This window comes from Gymnoscopelus microlampas (genome assembly GCF_963454915.1).
Source record: "Gymnoscopelus microlampas genome assembly, chromosome: 5".
Classification (NCBI taxonomy): Eukaryota; Metazoa; Chordata; class Actinopteri; order Myctophiformes; family Myctophidae; genus Gymnoscopelus; species Gymnoscopelus microlampas.
Window position 1 is genome coordinate 20177239 of NC_139942.1, and position 20144 is coordinate 20197382.

The 20144-nt window shown below is 43.0% G+C and overlaps 1 protein-coding gene across 5 annotated transcripts in view; it reads right to left on the reverse strand.

Moving 5' to 3' along the window:
• LOC311046045 (partitioning defective 3 homolog) overlaps nt 1-20144 on the reverse strand; it is a 361319-nt gene that overhangs the window by 187163 nt on the left and 154012 nt on the right. For all 5 annotated transcript variants that reach the window (XM_084058141.1, XM_084058140.1, XM_084058142.1 and 2 more), the window contains exons 6-8: nt 11943-12034; nt 8571-8654; nt 3044-3169 (exon numbers count right to left, since the gene is read on the reverse strand). In XM_084058141.1, coding sequence (XP_083914267.1) covers nt 3044-3169; nt 8571-8654; nt 11943-12034 — 302 coding nt within the window. The remainder of the gene's footprint in view (nt 1-3043; nt 3170-8570; nt 8655-11942; nt 12035-20144) is intronic.

A 20144-nucleotide genomic window follows, 5' to 3' on the forward strand; every position in this document is an offset into this window, starting at 1 on the left:
AGCTGTCCATTATATGATGGGTGTGGAACACGTGTGGAGTGACAGGTCCTCTCTGGTGTGTGTTACCTTAACCCATTGATACCTGGAACGCATCTGTGTCACTTTAGATGTCTTTGGCTATTCAAAAATAGCAGATCTACAAGCTCGTAGCGCGGCACCAAGTGCCGCGCTACGAGCTTGTAGATCTGCTATTTTTGAAAAATCGTGAAAAAATATTTTTTATATTTTTTTCAAAAAACTTTTAGGATTTAGATTTTTTTTAAAGAATCGCCTCAGGTCTTAATGGGTTAATGCTGAACCAGTGGGGGGGGGGGGGGGTTACACTACATAGGGAATGACTTACTCCCATTCATCGACACGGTCGACTGGGACACTTCCAGATAACTGGGATTCCATTACCGGTGTCCCAGTGGGGGCCACACGCTGCGGTGGGACAGTAAGGCCTATTCATAACGCAACAGAGTGTTCCCTGTGTGTGTGTGTGTGTGTGTGTGTGTGTGTGTGTGTGTGTGTGTGTGTGTGTGTGTGTGTGTGTGTGTGGGGTAGTTTTTATGTTGTACACACTTAGCATTTTCAACACCTATGAATTACATGCAGTATAACTTGGTTTGTATTTGTGTATTTTATGCATGTGCTTTTTGTTCACAGACAGTGGGCTTACCGTACATAAAATACATTAACCACATTCAAATTTGGTATCCATATTTTTGCCACGTCAATACAGGCAAAATTACGGCAAAAACGGTGACAATAGCAGACCTATGAGCTTGTAGATCGGCTATTGCCAGATCTGCTTAATACAATTTCCCCGCAAGATTGTATTTGAAAACAGCCGATCTACAAGCTCGCGTCGCGTCGCATCGTCGCTTTCTGTGGACATGGCATCTAAGTGGTTAAAAATGAACGCTCTTCATTTTGTTCGGCACAAATTCCGGGCACGATACTTGAATCAGATACAGATACACACTCAAATTATATCAGAAAGATGGATTATGAATGACTCAGTCAAATCCCTTCAAGGATCAACTGAGGTAACATCATATAGAGAGGGAGAGACGTTCAGCAAAGCCGTCTATGCTGACAGGTGCAGCATAGACGGTGCACACAGCGTAGGCGTGACTGGAGCGGAGCCAATCCACCGAGCGAGCCTGTGTGTGCAGAGCGAAGGCATGCGTACTGTTGTCTAGAGCGAGAGACAGAGACGGAGACAGAGAGAGAGAGAGAGAGAGAGAGAGAGGGGTGCATGTTAGGAAGTAAAGCTTCTGGTTAGGGAGGGAAGAGCAGAGGCTGAAAAGGCGAAGCTACAGCACAGTATGGTGTTAACCCATTAAGACCCCCCCAGAAAAGCAAAGATTTGAGTCACAAAAGTCACAAAAAATAGCAGATATACAAGCTCATAGCGCGGCACCGAGTGCCGCGCTATGAGCTTGTATATCTGCTATTTTTGAGTAGCCCCCCAAAAAAAGGAAAAGCGGTGGTTCTCGACCTTTTCTGGACCAGGGCCCACTTGAAAAAAAAACATGAAAGGGTTTGCGAGGGCCACCCATCTGTCAGATGGGTGGGCCGCATGCATTTCCAGAGCGTGTTTATTTTAATGAGCAATCGGTCGATTGTGTTCCAAACGTTTGAATCAATGGAGCTAATGTACTTTTAAATTGGTATTTATTGGTATATATGTATATTAATATCGTTTAAAAGGAATGCCAATTATTTGGGGGGCCCACTTGGAATACTCTCGTGGGCTCACACCAGTGGGCCCCCGGAACCACCTGTTGAAGATCCTTGCAGAGGAGGGTTTCTGATGGGCAAAGCCAATGGTGTTTGTGCGTGTTAGTTAGAGGAGGAGTCTAGAGGAGGTGTTAGCGACAAAAGGCAGAGAAGCGCGAAGGAGCACCTAGTGAGTACGGATGAGACCTAGAGAAGGCAAACAGGAAGGTTCAGGTTAGCTTAGCCCCCTGCACAGGAGGACAGGAGAGGGCAGAAATAGAGAGGGGAGAGATGAGTCTCGCAGTAGAGAAGTAGAGAGAATAGAGCAGACTTACGGGGAGTTTGCTTAAATTATAACTTCACCACTTTTCAACATATCTTCATATAATAGGTCCTCACTAATGCTCATGATAAAATGGTACCATTTTTTTCTAATCAGTCTGTGTCTCAGAGGAGGGCTGTAGACAGTTCAGAAACCCGTCTACCAGTGACATCATCGATGGGGAATCCAAGCTAATAGAAACCGCAGGCTTTGTATTCCTGGAAAGTTGCAATGCAATAATAGATCCCATTGTTCTCGCCTTAACTCATTCAGTGCCAAACTTATTTATTCATGTTAATGGAATTTTGGTTCTGAGTGCCACAGCCAAAATTCATTGTAAAAAAAAAGTGCTTAGGAAGCGAGATACAGCCTTTTTAAGTTATAGGTTAAACAAGGAGTGGATGGAGCAGCAAATCTTCAAATCATCATATCTTGGGTTCTGAACATGTTTTTCCCAAAAAAAAAAAAAAAAAAAACTTTTATTTTGAATTTTTTTTTTTTATTTTGAAAAAAAATTTATGACGGATTTGACGGATCGTGGCGCTCTGGGCGTCAGGCCACGTGACGGATTTGACGGATTGTGGCACTCAATGAGTTAATAAAAATCGGAATAAAAAAATTGTTATCTTTTTGGGGGAAAAAATCCTGCCTAACAATGATGTCACTGGTAGACGGGTTTCTGGACTGTCCACAGCCCTCCTATGAGACACAGACCAAGTAGGAAAAAATTGTATCATTTCATCATGAGCATTAGTGAGGACCTATTATATGAAGATATGTTGAAAAGTGGTGAAGTCGTCCTTTAAGGAGAGGAAGCGATAGAAGTACAAAGAGAAGGGGAGAAGGCCTCAGCTCATACGCTTCAGCGTACAACTCTAGTTAGCATTGTTAGACGGAGAAGGAGGAGGAGCTGAGTGGAGGAGGAGCCAATGAAATCCTAGAAAGCAAACCAAAGCAGGAGGTGAGCGGAAGCGGTGGGGGCCGGGCTGAAGGGGTTCTGGCTCGGAGTCTTACTGTTCGAAGCGGATGTTACACAGGTCTCCGTTGTTGATGCGAACGATGCAGTCGTTCTCCTGAAAGAGGCCCTGCTGCTCGGCCTTGCCTCCGCGCTCCAGGCGCTTGACCAACAGGCCTAGTGTCCTGAAAACGTTCATAAGATATGCGTTAGTGAGCCCAGAGGAGCAGCCGGTTTCTCCTATACGACAGAGAAAAGCCCATGAAAACAATATTAAAATGTCCGTGTTATATGGAGTGTTGTTAAAAGATGTGATGTCCATATGTATACAATATAACATCCGATTCCTTTCCACCAAGGAACGTTCAGCTAGCTTTCAGAAAGATGTGAGAGCCTGTAGTTCGGCCTTGACCCATTAAGACCTGGAAGGCATCTGTGTCATTTTTTGATTTGAGCTAAAAAAAAGCATTATTTTACACTTTGGCTATTCAAAAATAGCAGATCTACAAGCTCGTAGCGCGGCACCGAGTGCCGCGCTATGAGCTTGTATATCTGCTATTTTTGAAAAATCGAGAAAATGTGTGCAAATTCATATCTTTATATTCTTTTAAAGCGAACATTTTTAACTCAAATCTTTGCTTCTGGGGGGTCCCTGGAACAAAATATTTTGAGATGGGGGGTTGGCGGCCAAATACATATCATTTTGGGGGTCCTTGACATGAGAAGGTTTGAGAACCACTTAATATAGAAACATACGTTTTTTTCAGAAAACCGTGAGGATTTGGAAGACATTAGTAAGAATCGGCCTCAGGTCTTAATGGGTAAATAAATGGATATGAGAGCACTGCTGGTTCCGGCAACATTTTGTCTGGCGTACCCTGCCCTCTCAGCCTGATTTCAACTCAAATTTCAGTTTGGACGCATACGGTATACGTGCGGCGCAAAACAAAGTGTGGGGAGTAGGGATCTGAGAGAGCCTGTACTGCGCTCCTGTGTTGAGATAGAACTTATCAGTGAAAAGAGGATAGACACAAGTGTTTCTAATTAACTTAGCCCCAATTCGCCCAAGCGACGCTTATATACCGTGGTGTGTGTGTGTGTGTGTGTGTGTGTGTGTGTGTGTGTGTGTGTGTGTGGCCCTCATTTCATCTGCATCTTGCGGCATTACCAGGGAGGGTTTTATGAGCGAGTGAGATAGAGAGCGGGTGAGAGAGAGAGAGCAATCACGGCTGTCTGGGGGCCTTGCATTCACACGCCATGGAAAGATTTGCACAAATGTTCTCGATTTTTCAAAAATAGCAGATCTACAAGCTCGTAGCGCGGCACTCGGTGCCGCGCTACGAGCTTGTAGATCTGCTATTTTTGAATAGCCAAAGTGTCAAATAATGCTTTTTTAGCTCAAATCTAAAAATGACACAGATGCGTTCCAGGTCTTAATGGATTAAATAAAAGGGAGAGAATAAACATGCACTCAGAGATGTTGCAAAAAAACCGGCAGCATCAAACATCTGAGCGGCGGGGAGGGGAGGGGAGGTGGGGGTGTGGGGGATTTGTGGACACGCCGCGGTCTGCAGTATTGTTGCTGCAGCGGTTTCCGTTGCCCGGTAATCCGCCGTGGCGAACCGGCTTACTGTTCCCCTCGTGACTGCAATGAGAAGGCTGGCTTTTTTTACCCTACGCCGCTGTACGGATTAAAAGCGGGGGGGGGGGAGAGGGGAAGCGGGTGAAGGGCAGAATTTAAGGAGAAAATCATCCCCCCGCATAGGCGAGACTGCAGAGGTCTTAACCCATTAAGACCGGGATTTCTTTGGCTTTTCAAAAATAGCAGATATAAATATAATAATTTTCAAGATATAAAAGCTCATAGCGCGGCACCGAGCTTCTAGATCTGCTATTTTTGAAAAATGTTGAAGATTTGTGCAAATCTTTGAATATAATATATATATATATATATATTTTTTTAAAGCAAACTTTTTTAACTCAAATCTTTGCTTCTGGGGATTCTACAAATGTCTTCTAAATCCTACAGTTTTTTGAAAAACGTATGTTTCTATATCAGTGGTTCTCAAACTTTTTCATGTCAAGGACCCCCAAAATGTATTTGGCCGCTGACCCCCATCCCAAAATATTTTGTAATAGGGACCCCCAGCAGCAAAGATTTGAGTCAAACATGTTCCCTTTAAAAAATATATATATATTCAAATATTATTAAATATGCACAAATGTTCAAAAAATAGCAGCTCTACAAGCTCATAGCGCGGCACTCGGTGCCGCGCTATGAGCTGCTAGATCTGCTATTTTTTGAATAGCCAAAGAAATCTAAAACGACAGAGATGCGTTCCCGGTCTTGATGGGTTAATCAGGTCTTCCTTGGTGTACTGTTGCGCTTTGGGGCTTTTCAGAGACGCGGCACACGAGCGTGTTGCCGAAGGTAATCCAGTTGATGTTTTTGTGCTCGTCCTCTCTCCTAAGGTTCATAATAATTCAATATGGAGGAATGAGATTACAGGGGAGGCGGGTAACATTTTTGAAAGAGTGGCAAAAGTTCAGAGACACTTTCCCCTGATTGCATTTGAGTCGAGGACACAATGCAATTTTCGTACGGGCGAAACGGCTCCTATACTCCAGTGATGAAAGGCTCTGGCATCTTAATCTCGGGACAACGTGTGCCCTGACGTTTCCCCAATAAAAAGAAAAGTGTGTTATAAATGTGCTTTTAGGTTGATTAAGTCAGACTGCCGCCCCCGAGAAGAGATACGGTACGATCTCGCTTTCTCGACACCGGGCTCGTATTTGTTTGTTTCAGGGTTTGGTCAGCATTTCAGCTGCTGTCGTGTTGTGACGGAGATTATTTATTTGTGTCTGGAATGAATTGAACTTGGATTTTTGAGCACATTAATACAAACTGTATTATTATAAACAGGATTCTATGTTTTTGTATATACAAAATTATGAAGTATTAACCCATTAAGACCGGGAACGCATCTGTGTCACTTTTTCATTTGAGCTAAAAAGCATTATTTTACACTTTGTTTGGCTATTCAAAAATAGCAGATCTACAAGCTCATAGCGCGGCACCGAGTGCCGCGCTACGAGCTTGTAGATCTGCTATTTTTGAAACATCGTGAAAATGTGTGCAAATCTTTGAATATATATTGTTTAAAGCAAACATTAACTCTATTCTTTGCTTCTGGGGGTCCCTGGAACAAAATATTTTGAGATGGGGGTTGACGGCCAAATACATATCATTTTGGGGGTCCTTGACATGAAAAAGTTTGAAAACCACTGATATAGAAACATACGTTTTTCACAAAAGGATTTAGAAGACATTTTGCAGAATCGGAACCTCAGGCCTCAATGGGTTAAATATTTAAAAAATATATGTATATGTGAACTGCGCAGGTGTGAAAAACAAGATTATAACGCTGATCAACCAGTCAGTACTGAGATTGAAAACAAAATTATAGTCCAGATCAACAAGTCAGTACTAGTGACATTTAAAACAACATGATAATACAGCTCAACCAGTCAGTAACGAGATTTGAAAAGATCCTTATATAGTACATCACCAGTCACTGGAGAGATTTCTAAGTGGGTTCTCTGGCTTTCGTGACTTGGATCACTGAAAATATCTTTACGGGCATATCAAAACCAGCTGTGACATTCCTCTCATTCCATTTATGTTCTGCCTTTGTACCACTGGGTGTTTGCGCGTGTGCGTGCGTGTGTGTGTGTGTGTGTGTGTGTGCGTGTGTGTGTGTGTGTGTGCGTGTGTGTGTGTGTGTGTGTGTGTGTGTGTGTGCGCGCGTGCACTGCTTAGTACAGCCTTTTCATCATGTAAAGTCGTAGTGACAGCAGCCATGGAGAAAGATGACAGTCACCTGCAAACACTAAACAACCATGATTGATCGCTGTAAACTGGCAAATAGCTTCATGATGTTGACACGCACACACCTGTGCGTGTGTGTGCAAGCATGTTTGTGTGCAAGGTCTGCACTTGGCAATGCAAAGAGTACAGTACAGTGTGTGTGTGTGTGTGTGTGTGTGTGTGTGTGTGTGTCTGTGTGTGTGTGTCTGTGTGTGTGTGTGTGTGTGTGTGTGTGTGTGTGTGTGTGTGTGTGAGCGCCATTGGACATAGAAATACCATGTGGAGACCCAAGAGGAATGTACGGTGTGTGTGTGTGTGTGTGTGTGTGTGTGTGTGGTGTGTCAGAGCCAACACAGGACCACCACAGTGCAATGCTGCTGCCATGACCTACATCTGCACTCTCTCTACATCTCCTTTAACTCCATCTGTTTCTCTCTCTCTCTCTCTCCCTCCATCCTCTCTGTGTTCCTCCCATCACCTACACAGTCCACCACTCTGTTCCTCCCCTCCCTCTCTCTATCATCTCTATAGTCTCTCTCTCTCTCATGTCATCCATGGTGGTAGTGTGACCAGGGATTAAACCACTTGAACCCCAGCATGCATACTCTAGGCGGGGAACATTAGCCAAAAAATAGCATATCTACAAGCCTACGTGTGAGCTTGTAGAGCAGCTATTTTTGGCGAAGACACGGGTCCGGTTTACCAAATCTAGAGGGCTTAAGTGAGGTGAAAATGCGTGAAGTCGTCCTTTAACCCATTCAATCCGGGCACGCATCTGTGTCATTTCAGATTTCTTTGGCTATTCATAAATAGCAGATCTACAAGCTCATAGCGCTGCACCAAGTTTTTAGTCGTGAAAATGTGTGCAAATCTTAACATTTGAAACTCAAATCTTTGCTTCTGGGGATCACTGTAACAACATATTCTACAAATGTTGTATGCTTTACAAATACTGTACATATTCAAAGATTTGCACAAATTCTCAAGATTTTTCAAAAATAGCAGATCTACAAGCTCATAGCCGCAGCACTGGGAGCCGCGCTGTGAGCTTGTATATCTGCTATTTTTGAATTGCCAAATAAATCTAAAATGACAGAGAATGCGTTCCCCGTATTAATAGTTTAAAACAAAAAGAAACATTTGGAAAAGAAGTTGAAAAGTTGTCAGGCTGAGTCCCAATCTGTGATTTGTGAAACATCGTGAAAGGAGTCTCCCACAATAGTGCTCTGTTTCCTAAACAATTAGCACAATATCTATGACGTTTTGTTATAACTATATAACTGTGTTCCTGCTGTTCTACATACAGCCAACCAGCTGAAGGAATTGCAGACTTGAGGCTTCAACCTTTTGCTTTTATGAAATATCCGTGACCCGTTGAGGTTCATGGCAGACGCTTCTGAACACGTATTCCATTGCTAGGTTGACCAATTCAAAACTAACTTTAACATCTATTATTACTGTAGGTCTCGACTTTTTTAGCCACATGGGGTAGGTGTTATTTACGCCCTGATTTATACTTGGTTGCGGAGTGTGTTGTGCACCAAAAATAGCAGACCTACAAGCTCTAAGTGCGCTTGGCACACAACTTTAAGTATAAATCATCCTGCTAGAGAAAGCCAAGAGTCAGCCAAGAGAAACACACGCCGGCCTCATGTGGAATCCAAACTGAAATCAGCCGTGGCTGAATGAGAAACGTTTTAATTGATGAGTGACATTACCTGCGGTCTCTGGCACTGAAAGGCACCACGTGGATCCCCAGGGGGCCTCCGTCATTGGACACCTCCACCAGTTTGACAATGTCTCTGGGAGACACAACCAGACCATGGGTGAATGGATGGGTGAATGGATGGGTGGTTGGTTGCAGTGGTGGGAAAAGTACTCACATTGTTTACTTAAGTATAAAAGTGTCAATACCGCAATGTAGATATACTCTGTTACAAGTAAAAGTCCGGAATTCAAAATTGACTTAAGTAGTGTCAAAATGTACTTAAAGGACGACTTCACCATTTTTCAACATATCTTCATATAATAGGTCCTCACTAATGCTCATGATTAAAAAAAAATCTACTTGGTCTGTGTCTCATAGGAGGGCTGTGGACAGTCAGTGGCGTCAGTTCAGCAAAAGCTAGGGTATGGCAACATGCACGCGACCTCATGGTCACCCCTGCGAAATTTTTGTGCGGTTCTGGGCGGGTTGGGTTCGTTTTTTTCCAGTTTTTGGTTACTTTATTTCGGTTTTAGGGTTAGGATTCGGGTTAGGTTAGAGTTATGTTATTTAATTCTTATTTTTGCCTGATTTTCCCGATTTATTATCAAAAAAGTACTTCTTTTTTTTTTCTCCCCTGGAGCCAGGGTATGGCAGCTGCAATAGCCTGCCATACCCAATTGACGCCCCTGTGGACAGTCCAGAAACCCGTCTACCAGTGACATCATCGTTAGGCAGAATTTTTTTTTCCAAAAAGATTACAACTTTTTTATTCAGATTTTTATTAAGGCGAGGACAATGGGATCTATTATTGCATTGCAACTTTCCAGGAATACAAAGCCTGCAGTTTCTATTAGCTTGGATTCCCCATCGATGATGTCACTGGTAGACGGGTTTCTGAACCGTCTACAGCCTTCCTCTGAGACACAGACTGATTAGAAAAAAATTGTACCATTTTATCATGAGCATTAGTGAGGACCTATTATATGAAGATATGTTGAAAAGTGGTGAAGTCGTCCTTTAAAAGTACCACAAGTAGAAAAGTACTCGTTATGCAGAATGTCCCATTTCACATGTGTTCAAATGTATAAAAATCTTTTGAAAATAGCAGATCTACAAGCTCACAATGCGTCGCGATGCGACGCATTGTGAGCTTGTAGATCGTCTATTTTCAAATGGCCGAAATGTATATAGGGCTGAAGTGGTTAATGTATGTTTTGGTATAATAATCAAAATCTACAAAGTAACTAAAGTTTTCAAATAATTGTAGTGGAGTAAAAAGTCCAATATTTGCATCTGAGATGTCGTGGAGTAGAAGTAAAAGTATTGAAAACTGGAAATACCCCAGTTAACTTAAGTAAAAGTACTTCAAAATTGTACTTAAGTACAGTACTTGAGTAAATGTACTTAGTTACTTTACACCACTGGATGGATGGGTGGGTGGGTGGTTGAAGGGGTGTGGTTATACAGAACATAAAGGAGTGAGGTTGAATAAAACACATAATAAGAACGTGGAGAGAGAAGTAACACAACAGAAAAATAAAAAAAATAACATTAATTATAAGGAATGATAAAAACACATGTGAGCGATAAACAGAGGGAAAAGGTGGAGGAAATCAGACTTTAAAGGATCCTCTCTAAAGCCAGTCCACACCAAATGACTTGCCACGCACAGAGTTGCAAACTTGCAATCAGTTGCAGCTGGTCTGAATTGACCCGATGCAGTTTTTGGGATTCTTTTTCAAGTGGTTGCAAGTGAGTTGCACTTCGTCTCTGTCGGGTGGAATTAACCTCATTATGTCCAAAACTGTTACTTTTCGGGATTCAAATAAAAAAATAGCAAAAGTAGCAGATATACAAGCTCGAAACGCGTCGCTTCGCGCCGCATTTCGAGCTTGTATATCTGCTACTTTTGTGCGACGCTGTAGTATGATCAAGTAGGGCGTTTCTCCCCGACAGCAACGAGCTGCAACTTGTTGCGTTGCTAGTCGTTGGTGTGGCCTGGGCTTTTAAGCAGCGTTTCTCACCCAGTGGGCCCCGGGACCCCCCAAACGTGAGTCATAAGAAATTGTGTTGAAAATGGCTTCAAGACCAGCTACAGTAATAACCACAGTAATGAATGTTTCAGCAATATTCATATTGCCGGAGTAGCAGCGATTTTGTGCTATCCGTGTGGTAATGAAACCACACAAAGCTATAATATTTTGATAGTGCCATTGTCCTATGCAAATTACAACGGGGCCAGCTTGGTGCGTGTTTTAGAAGAAAGCAAAGTATAATCAGCACAAATTAACTCTAATGCAATGCAGGTGATGAGCTTGAAACAACATGGGCCTCTTTATAAAGCATCAGACATTACTGCGTTGGGTGGCGGGGTAGAGGAAGGGGAAGCCGGGCTGAGAGGAAATTAGTCAAATAATAACAATACCGTACCTGCATATTAAACTGGAAGCGTGCGACAAAGATAAAAGCAAAAACAAAGCAAAAACAAAGTGTCAGTCGTTAATATGACGGGCAGAATGGTGAGTGAGCTCTTGTTGTTGAGTAGCGGAGAGACGTGCTTCCACCAGAGAGAGGGCGAGGTTATGAATACAAAATATATAAAAGATACTTTCTCCAAACAATGCTTTGTGTTATGCGAGTGCAGAGACCCCAGGGGCAAGGATGAGATGAATGTTTTGTTTAAGAGGCAGTGAACGATCTCACGGTGAGAGACTGAGTTTAGGAGGGGGGTTACCGGAGGTGAGGTCGGCTTTAGCAGCATTAAGATGAGCCTGTCTTCATTTCCAGGGGAAATTGACTCATCAATTTTAATACAAGGTACAGGCACTTCAAATTCACCACTCATTCACTATTCAATACGTATTTTAAACTTTACTAACTTGCTTAACTGGTATGAGATTTTCAGCAGAGTCAATGGCGTCAAATTGTGGATTTCTAATAATGTGTTAGAATACACAGTATTAAGTTTAAAAATTGAGATTTCCCTAATACCAGCTTTTCTGTTGTGTATCCAGTCCCTTTGTAATATAAGTTAGAGGACTAAATATACGTTTTTATGCCAGATATCTCATCATGGAATGAACCCATTCAAATACTCTTTAACACAGACACCTGTACCACTGTGACTTTCTTATCCATTCTCACCTGGTCTGTTACTTTGTTATCCATTCTCACCTGGTCTGTTACTTTGTCATTCATTCTCACCTGGCCCACTGTTACTTTGTCATTCATTCTCACCTGGCCCACTGTTACTTTGTCATTCATTCTCACCTGGCCCACTGTTACTTTGTCATTCATTCTCACCTGGCCCACTGTTACTTTGTCATTCATTCTCACAGCCAGCAGTAGGGAGAAGAAACCGGTTCATGATTGGAGGACTTACTCTAGTGACCTCACAGGGGTGTGGTCTATGCAGGAGTCCGCCCGGCCAACCGGCTCGATCCGCCCGTTCTCCTCCTCTCTTGTGTCTTCCTCCTGACACACACACACACACACACAAACACACAATATTAGATGACATTGCACTCCAGTGTCGTAGGTTTGAATCCAGCTTCCAAACTTTGTAGCGTTCATCCTCCCCCATCTGTCTCCATTAAACACAAAGTACTGTGTACAGAGCGGACATTGCTTTGAACAAATATTACCCAAAAAAAAGGAATGAAATGGAATAAAATCACACAGGTGCGGCATGATATTCGATCAAACCGCCCATTCCATCAGACTGACTGATGTTCCATTCAGAGCACCGCTCTGTGAAATCATTAAATCATTTTTAGGTCACAGACGCATTTTATTCATTCATTTCATTCATTTAAGTAAATATCCCTTTTTGTGTTTCCTAATAAATAAAAAGAATCACATTTTTTTTTAAAGAACTTCATACATTAAAACCCCCAAAAAGAAATTCCATTAAAAAAATGATATATATATATTTTAAGAAGTAGTGAAAATAGCACACACAATCTCACAATACGTCGCATTGAGTCATCACATCTGTCTTTTGGGTCTCGAGCTAAGAAGTTTCGGAATCACTGCACCAAGTAACGCAACCGATTACGCCTTCCTAGCGACGGCTAACAGCTACATCCCCATGATGTCATGCTCCGGTTGGCCATTAAATAGCTAGCAAGCTAGGTAAGCTGCAGCGTCGTCAGTGCTTTTCCCCATGATAGGCCTGTGTAGGCTAAATGGAGATGCTAGCATACGCCCGGCTGAGGAAGCTAAGTATTAGCCTATGCTACTGACCTGATGAAGACAAGAGGGCATGACAGGAGGTGGAGGTCTTCCATGGCTGTAGGAATACATGCCGGTGAGAACGCGCTACACTGTCTCTCTACGCTTAACTGGAGATACCTGGAGCGTGCCTCTATGGGAAAGCTGAGCCTTGTGATCAGTGACAGCCCCACACACACACACACACACACACACACACACACACACACACACACACACACACACACACACACACACACACACACACACACACACACACACACACACACACACACACACACACACACACACACACACACACACACACACACACACACACACACTTTAACTCGCTACTACAATTTGCACCTACAGAATATTTAGACTAGAGGAAGCATGGGCCAAACGAACAAAGAAAACCTATGTGATATTTACTTTGGTTTCTAGGTATTAACCAAATATTTTCATTTTTATTGGTGCAGTTTCATATTTTCCAAGTAGTGAATGTGATATTGTTTATTGATGTTTTTGGTGTCCTATAATCACGTAAGTGATGTGTCTTATGACAAGACAGTGACACAAATATTAAAATGAACTCATTCATCATTCACCCACCCCACACACACAAACAAACACACGTATACATACGAAATAGCACAAACGCACATACACAGGTGTTCAGTACATGTACGTGTTTATACACACAAACCACAAACACACAGGCATACTGTACATACAGTACACCAAGCACTCACCCCCACACACACACACACACACACACACACACACACACACACCACAAAGACAACAAGGAAGCAGAGAAGAAGAAGGTCATTAAAGTTTCATGGTGACACCGGAGAAGAGAAGAAGAGAGATTTGGGTCTACCCCGGCAACCAAACCGACCAACCAGGCTCATCAGTATGAAAATGAGCCTCGCGGTTACCGAGACGGCTCTACCGTTGCCATGGCACTTTTCGGAGCACCGGCTGCCCGGGGGGAACATCTAGTGAGAGAGCGAGGGAGAGGGGGTGAGAGAGAGAGAGAGAGAGGGAGAGAGAGAGAGAGAGAGAGAGAGAATATCCCATGGCGTTCAGAGCCAAAGTCTATCAACCTCCAGATTTCAGAATAAAAGACAAGAGAGGGATGATTCTGAATAGAACTTGTATTTGATGAATTGAGTACAATGGACCACAATGGAAACATGTCTTATCCTTATAGCATCCCCTTTGACTGTACTACCTGTACCGTTAACACACGTGTTAACAGTAACGGTACTCATGCATATTGAAGGAAGCATGAGCTCAGTTTGGGGCTCTCCCCAGGCTGGCATAGGGAGAGTAGCGGCCAGGATTACAGCTAAGGCAATTGGAACTGGGTGAAAAAAATGGGTTACACAAAAAAAAACATTTTTTTTTAAAATCAATCAATCTTTTGGAGCAGTGTGCGGACTCTATTTTTCCATTAGAGTTACAGGTCAAGCATAGCTTGTTTGACCTGCTGCTGTAGCTGTCTCCATGTTGGAATACTGAACGTCATGGAAGAGCGCAACTTATTCTGTCCCTCATTCTACTTGGGGAGGCTTTTGCAAGAAAACGGAGTGCCTGCCAAAAAAAAAAACACAGCACTCGTTATCAGACAGCCTGGTGCAGCAGAAGTGTGACATTAGCCAGTAACTAAACAGTTTTGGAAAGCTTGCAACAAGCACGGATTGAAAAGAAAAACCCCACAGGTCTGTCTGTGCTGGGGCACACACACACACATACTGGAACAATCTAGAAGCAATTTATTTATCCCATTAAGACCGGGAACGCATCTGTGTCATTTTTTGATTTCTTTGGCTATTCAAAAAAACCTTGTCATTTTTGCAAATCTTTGAATATATATATGTATTTTTTTAAGCAAACATTTGTAACTCAAATCTTTGCTTCTGGGGGTTCCTGGAACAAAATATTTTGAGATGGGGGTCCGCGGGCAAAATACATATCATTTTGGGGGGTCCTTGACATGAAAAAGTTTGAAAACATCTGACATAGCAACAAGGGAACAGGATTTAGAGGACATTTTGCAGAAATCGGAATCTGAAACTCAGGTCTTCATGGGTTATAAGACAACTAACTGTTGTTTATGTTGACCTAACATTAGCAGATGCGTTTTCTTGTTGGAAATGCGATCATGACAGGTTGTATGTGGGGGGGGGGGGGGGGTTTGGGCAGGCAGCTGCTGAATCTTTTAGCGGTATGGGGTATTATTGGACCGTACCGGCCTACTTTCACCCTTACATGTGACCAAAACCAGGGACCTGACCTCTTTTTTTTTTTTTTTTTGCGCCGGCCTCTTCTCTGCATTAAACAATTTTCCACTCGCTCATCAATGTCACTAAAAGGAGTGGTTCTCAAAGTGAGGCCTGGCGGGGACCCCCAGGGGTCCTTGAGGGGGTTCCAGAAGCAAAATGTGTTAGTATACCAAAAGAAATCTGTTTAAGCACTATATACCCAATCCACAAGCTTGGCTGTTTAAAAACAAATCTTGAAAAAATGCGGACACATTTTTTGGCATTCCCTGGCACAAAATCGTTTGAGACGGGGTGGTCCGCAGCCAAATACACATTCATTTGGGGGTCCTTGACATGAAAGCGTTCTAGAGGATCCCCCTTGCACTAAAGAATTTCACCAGCCAATAGGAGTGAAGCAGAGGCGGTACCAAAGCACCCGCCTCGTTTCTGGAGTCTCCTGTCTTGTTCTCTATCTGTTCTCTCCGTCCCTCTCTCTCTCTCTCTCTCTCTCTCTCCCGATCTTTCCATCTCATTTTGAAATCAATCTCCGTCTTTCGTTCCTCTGATCTCTCTATCCCCATGTTTTCTCTCCGTGTCTGTACACACACGCACCCCCCCCACCCTCTCCTATATATGCTCCTCTGATGTTCAGCAGGGCCCGAGGGCCTGCCTCCAGCTGGGAGAAGACAGCCCGAGGAGAAAGATGGAGGGAGAGATGAAAGACAAGCCTCTCCTCCCTGAGGGTGTACCTTTTCCCTCAGGGGGGACAGGTACCCGAGAGCACCACACACACACACACACACACACACACACACACACACACACACACACACACACACACACACACACACACACACACACACACACACACACACACACACACACACACACACACACACACACACACACACACACACACACACACACACACACACACACACACACACACACACACACACAGTGTATGTGTACATCGGCTATTTTCAAACAGCTGAAGTATACATAGTGCTGAGGCGGTTAAAGTATGTTTTCTAATAATAATCAAAACCTGCAAAATAACTAGTGACTAAAGTGTTCCAACAATTGTAGTGGAGTAAAAAGTACAATATTCGCCTCTAGATGTAGTAAAAAAAGTACAGCACTTGAGTACATGTACTTAGTTACTTTCCACCACCGCTTGCACTGACACACACGCGTGCGTGCGTGCGCATGGAACAAAGCTTTCATCCCAGCTCCTCAGACCCTTATCGTTGGCCATTAAGCGCTAGAATGAACAGAGGAACGGGGGGATGAGCTACATGGACGGATGAAAGACGGAGGGAGAGAACAGAGGGAAGAGTCCGCGCTCGCTGCTCTGACGGAGGAGGGCTTTATCACAGCGAGAGGATGATGATTAACCCTGTGAGACCGGGACACGCGTCCGTCTCATTTGTTGGCTATTCAAAAAATAGCAGATCTACAAGCTCATAGCGCGGCACCGAGTGCCGCGCTATGAGCTTGTAAATCTGCTATTTTTTGAAAATGTTGTAAAAAAAAAATTTTTTTTAAGCAAACATTTTACTCAAATCTTTGCTTCTGGGGGGTCCCTGGAACAAACTATTTTGAGATGGGGGTCCGCGGCCAAATACATATCATTTTGGGGGTCCTTGACATGAAAACGTTTGAGAACCACTGATAGGCCTATATAGCGACATACGTTTTTTTCAAAAAGAACTGTTAGGATTTAGAAGACATTTGTAGAATCCCCAGAAGCAAATATTTGAGTAAAATAATAATAATAACTTGGATTTATATAGCGCCTTTCAGAAACCCAAGGACGCTTTACAGTACACACAATAAACTTTTCATGATTTTTCAAAAAAATGCAGATATGCAAGCTCATAGCGTGGCACTGTAGATCTGCTATTTTTGAATAGCCCGAAGAAAACTTAAAAATGACAAGAGATGCGTTCCCGGATTGAAGGGGTTAAAGGCAGGAGCGAAGCGGGCCGGAACGGCGCGTACGTCAGCCATTACTAAACTCAATCAGCAGGACATAGAAATGCTTGACGCTCGACGTGTTTCCCTGCCTCGTATATTCAAAGAGACGTGGAAGAAGAAGTGTGACCACCGCCTGGGCTGCTTGAAGCCAGGCTGGACGTCTGTCTGTCTGTCTGTGCGGCTCTTCGTCACCGAGCTCGCCTCGACGACGCAAACGAAGCTCGGCGTCTCAACAAAGGTCGCCGTGACAACGTTTTTTTTTTTTTTCCCACACGATTCTTGTTATGACAACAGTTCGTCACGATGACGAAGCTCGCTGTGACCGGTGGTGGAAAGAGTACTCGAATGTTTTACTTACGTAAGAGTATCAATTCTGCAATGTAGAAGTAGCTCTGTTACAAGTAAAAGTCCGGAATTAAAAATCGACTTGAGTAAAGGTACAAAAGTATTGGTATCAAAATGTACTTAAAGTACCAAAAGTAAAAGTACTAAAATGTTTGAAAATAGCAGATCTACAAGCTCACAACGCGTCGCGATGCGACGCGTTGTGAGCTTGTAGATCTACTATTTTCAAACAGCCTAGGTATAAAATATAGGCTAAAGTGGTTAATGCATGTTTTATAATGTAATCATTTATATCTGCAAAGTAACTAGTAACTAAAGTTTTCAAATAATTGTAGTGGAGAAAAAGTACAATATTTGCCTCTGAGATGTAGTGGAGTAGAAGTAAAAGTATAGACAATTGGAAATGCTCCAGTACAGTAAAAGTACCTCATAATTGTACTTAAGTACAGTACTTGAGTAAATGTACTTAGTTACTTTACACCACTGGTTATGACGGGACTTCAGATAACGATGCTTATTATAACAACTTGACATGATGAAGCTCTTCATATAGATAAGCTCATCACAAAGCTCGTTCTGATGAAACAACTCTTAATGACGCTCGTTATAATGAAGCTCGACACGACGAAGCTCGTTATGAACTTGAAGCTCATGAGTGAAACGTTTTTTGTTTTGTTTTTGTTAGACTTTAAAGGTTTCATGACATTCAGTTTTACAACACATTAAAAGTCTTTGTCATGGTCCTTCAAACGTGTATAAAAAGTTTTACCTGAAAATTCCACTCTAGTGAGCCATTGCAGGTGTTTTTCTCTCACATTTCTAAAGCCTTTTCAACTGCAATGAAAAAAGTAAATCTTTGCCTGCGGGTGTGATTTTGCCTGTCAATCATCACCTCTGCTTTTACTCAAGTAAATTTTGAATTCCAGAATTTTACTTGTAAACGGAGTACTTCTACAATGCAGTATCGATACTTTTACATAAGTAAGAAAAATGCGAGTATACTCTTTCCACCACTATCTCCTATCCATTCCAACACACAGAGAGAGAATCCCCACCTCTCGTACCGTACCTAGAAAAGAACGCCAATCATTGCTTCCCCCCCCCCCCCCCCCGCCCCCCTCAGCACACGGCACACAGGCAGGGCACAGTAAATCAAACGCTCTCGCCACCGACAACAAAAGAGGTGTGAAAAGCAGGCGGTGGTTTTACACATGCCGGTCGCAGATTTCTACTCTTCCCCCGGCGAAGCCCGTGGAGTTCTCTCAGAGGGGGCCTAACCCGTTCAGCCCGGGAAACGCATCTGTGTTGCTTTACATTTTTTTGAGCTAGAGAACCATTATTTTATACTTTTGGGCTGTTCAAAAATAGCAGATCTACAAGCTCATAGCGTGGCACCGAGTGAGCTTGTACTGTAGATCTGATATTTTTGGAAAAATCTTGAACATTTTGTGAAAATCTTTGAATACTGTATATATATTTTTTAAAGCGAATATTTGTAACTCAAATCTTTGCTTCTGGGGGTTCCCTGGAACTAAATATTTTGAGATGGGGGTCCGCGGCCAAATTCAAATCATTTTGGGGGTCCTTGACATGAAAAAGTTTGAGCACCACTGATATATACAGCAACATACGTTTAAAAAAAACAAAAAAAACTGTTAGGAGAAGACATTTGGAGAATCCCCCAGAAGCAAATATTTGAGTAACAAATGTTTGCTTTAAAAAAATATATATATTCAACGATTTGCACACATTTTCATGTTTTTTCAAAAATAGCAGATCTACAAGCTCATAGCGCGGCACTCGGTGCCGCGCTATGAGCTTGTAGATCTGCTATTTTTGAATAGCCCAAAGAAATTGGAAAAATGAACACAGACGCGTTCCCGGACGTAACGGGCTAATCTCTCTCCCGAGCTGGTTTCGGAATGTGCTGCCTGCCCGTGATTAGCCGCACGTGGCTTATATTCCTGGGGGGAAATTGTTTTGCAGATTGTTTCTCCCTCTCTCTCTCTCTCTCTCTCTCTCTCTCTCTCCATGCTCTCGTCTTTTCCCTCGCCCTGCCTCCATCACTCGCTTCGTTGGCGTTCGTTTTGGGCTCCACGTTTTTGTGGTTGAATGAGAGTGGATGGCAGCTAAGAAGGAGGTTGTTTTGGAAATCGTATTCCTGTGTGTGTGTGTGTGTGTGTGTGTGTGTGGATCTAGGCATAAGTGTGCCAACTCTCTCTCTCTGTGTGTGTGTGTGTGTGTGTGTGTGTGTGTGTGTGTGTGTGTGTGTGTGTGTGTGTGTGTGTGTGTGTGTGTGTGTGTGTGTGTGCATTCACAGTGGTATGGCGAGAGACACTCAGAGGTCATGAATACTGTTCTGAGCTGCAGACATGCACATAAACATCAGTGTTTTTTTGTCTCTGTTTGACATTGTTACCGACACACCTAGGGTTCTCTCCCACTCTCTTTCTCCCTCTCTCTCTCTCTCTCTCGCCGTCAATCCATATGCTTTCCCCCTTCCTTTTGCTATTTCTTAACCCCCACCCCCTCTCCTTTCCCCAATTAACCCCTTGCTTTACTGTCGTCTGGTTATATAAACTAGTCATAACCACACACACACACACACACTAAATAGTTTATTATTACTATGCTACTACTCTATCCGGTGTCATTCTCTGCACCAGTATGTGTATATTGATGCGCAGTTTTTTCACCCCCACACCTATCAGGTTATTTTCTACAGTTCAACCCATTGAGACCTGGAACGCATCTGTGTCACTTTAGATTTCTTT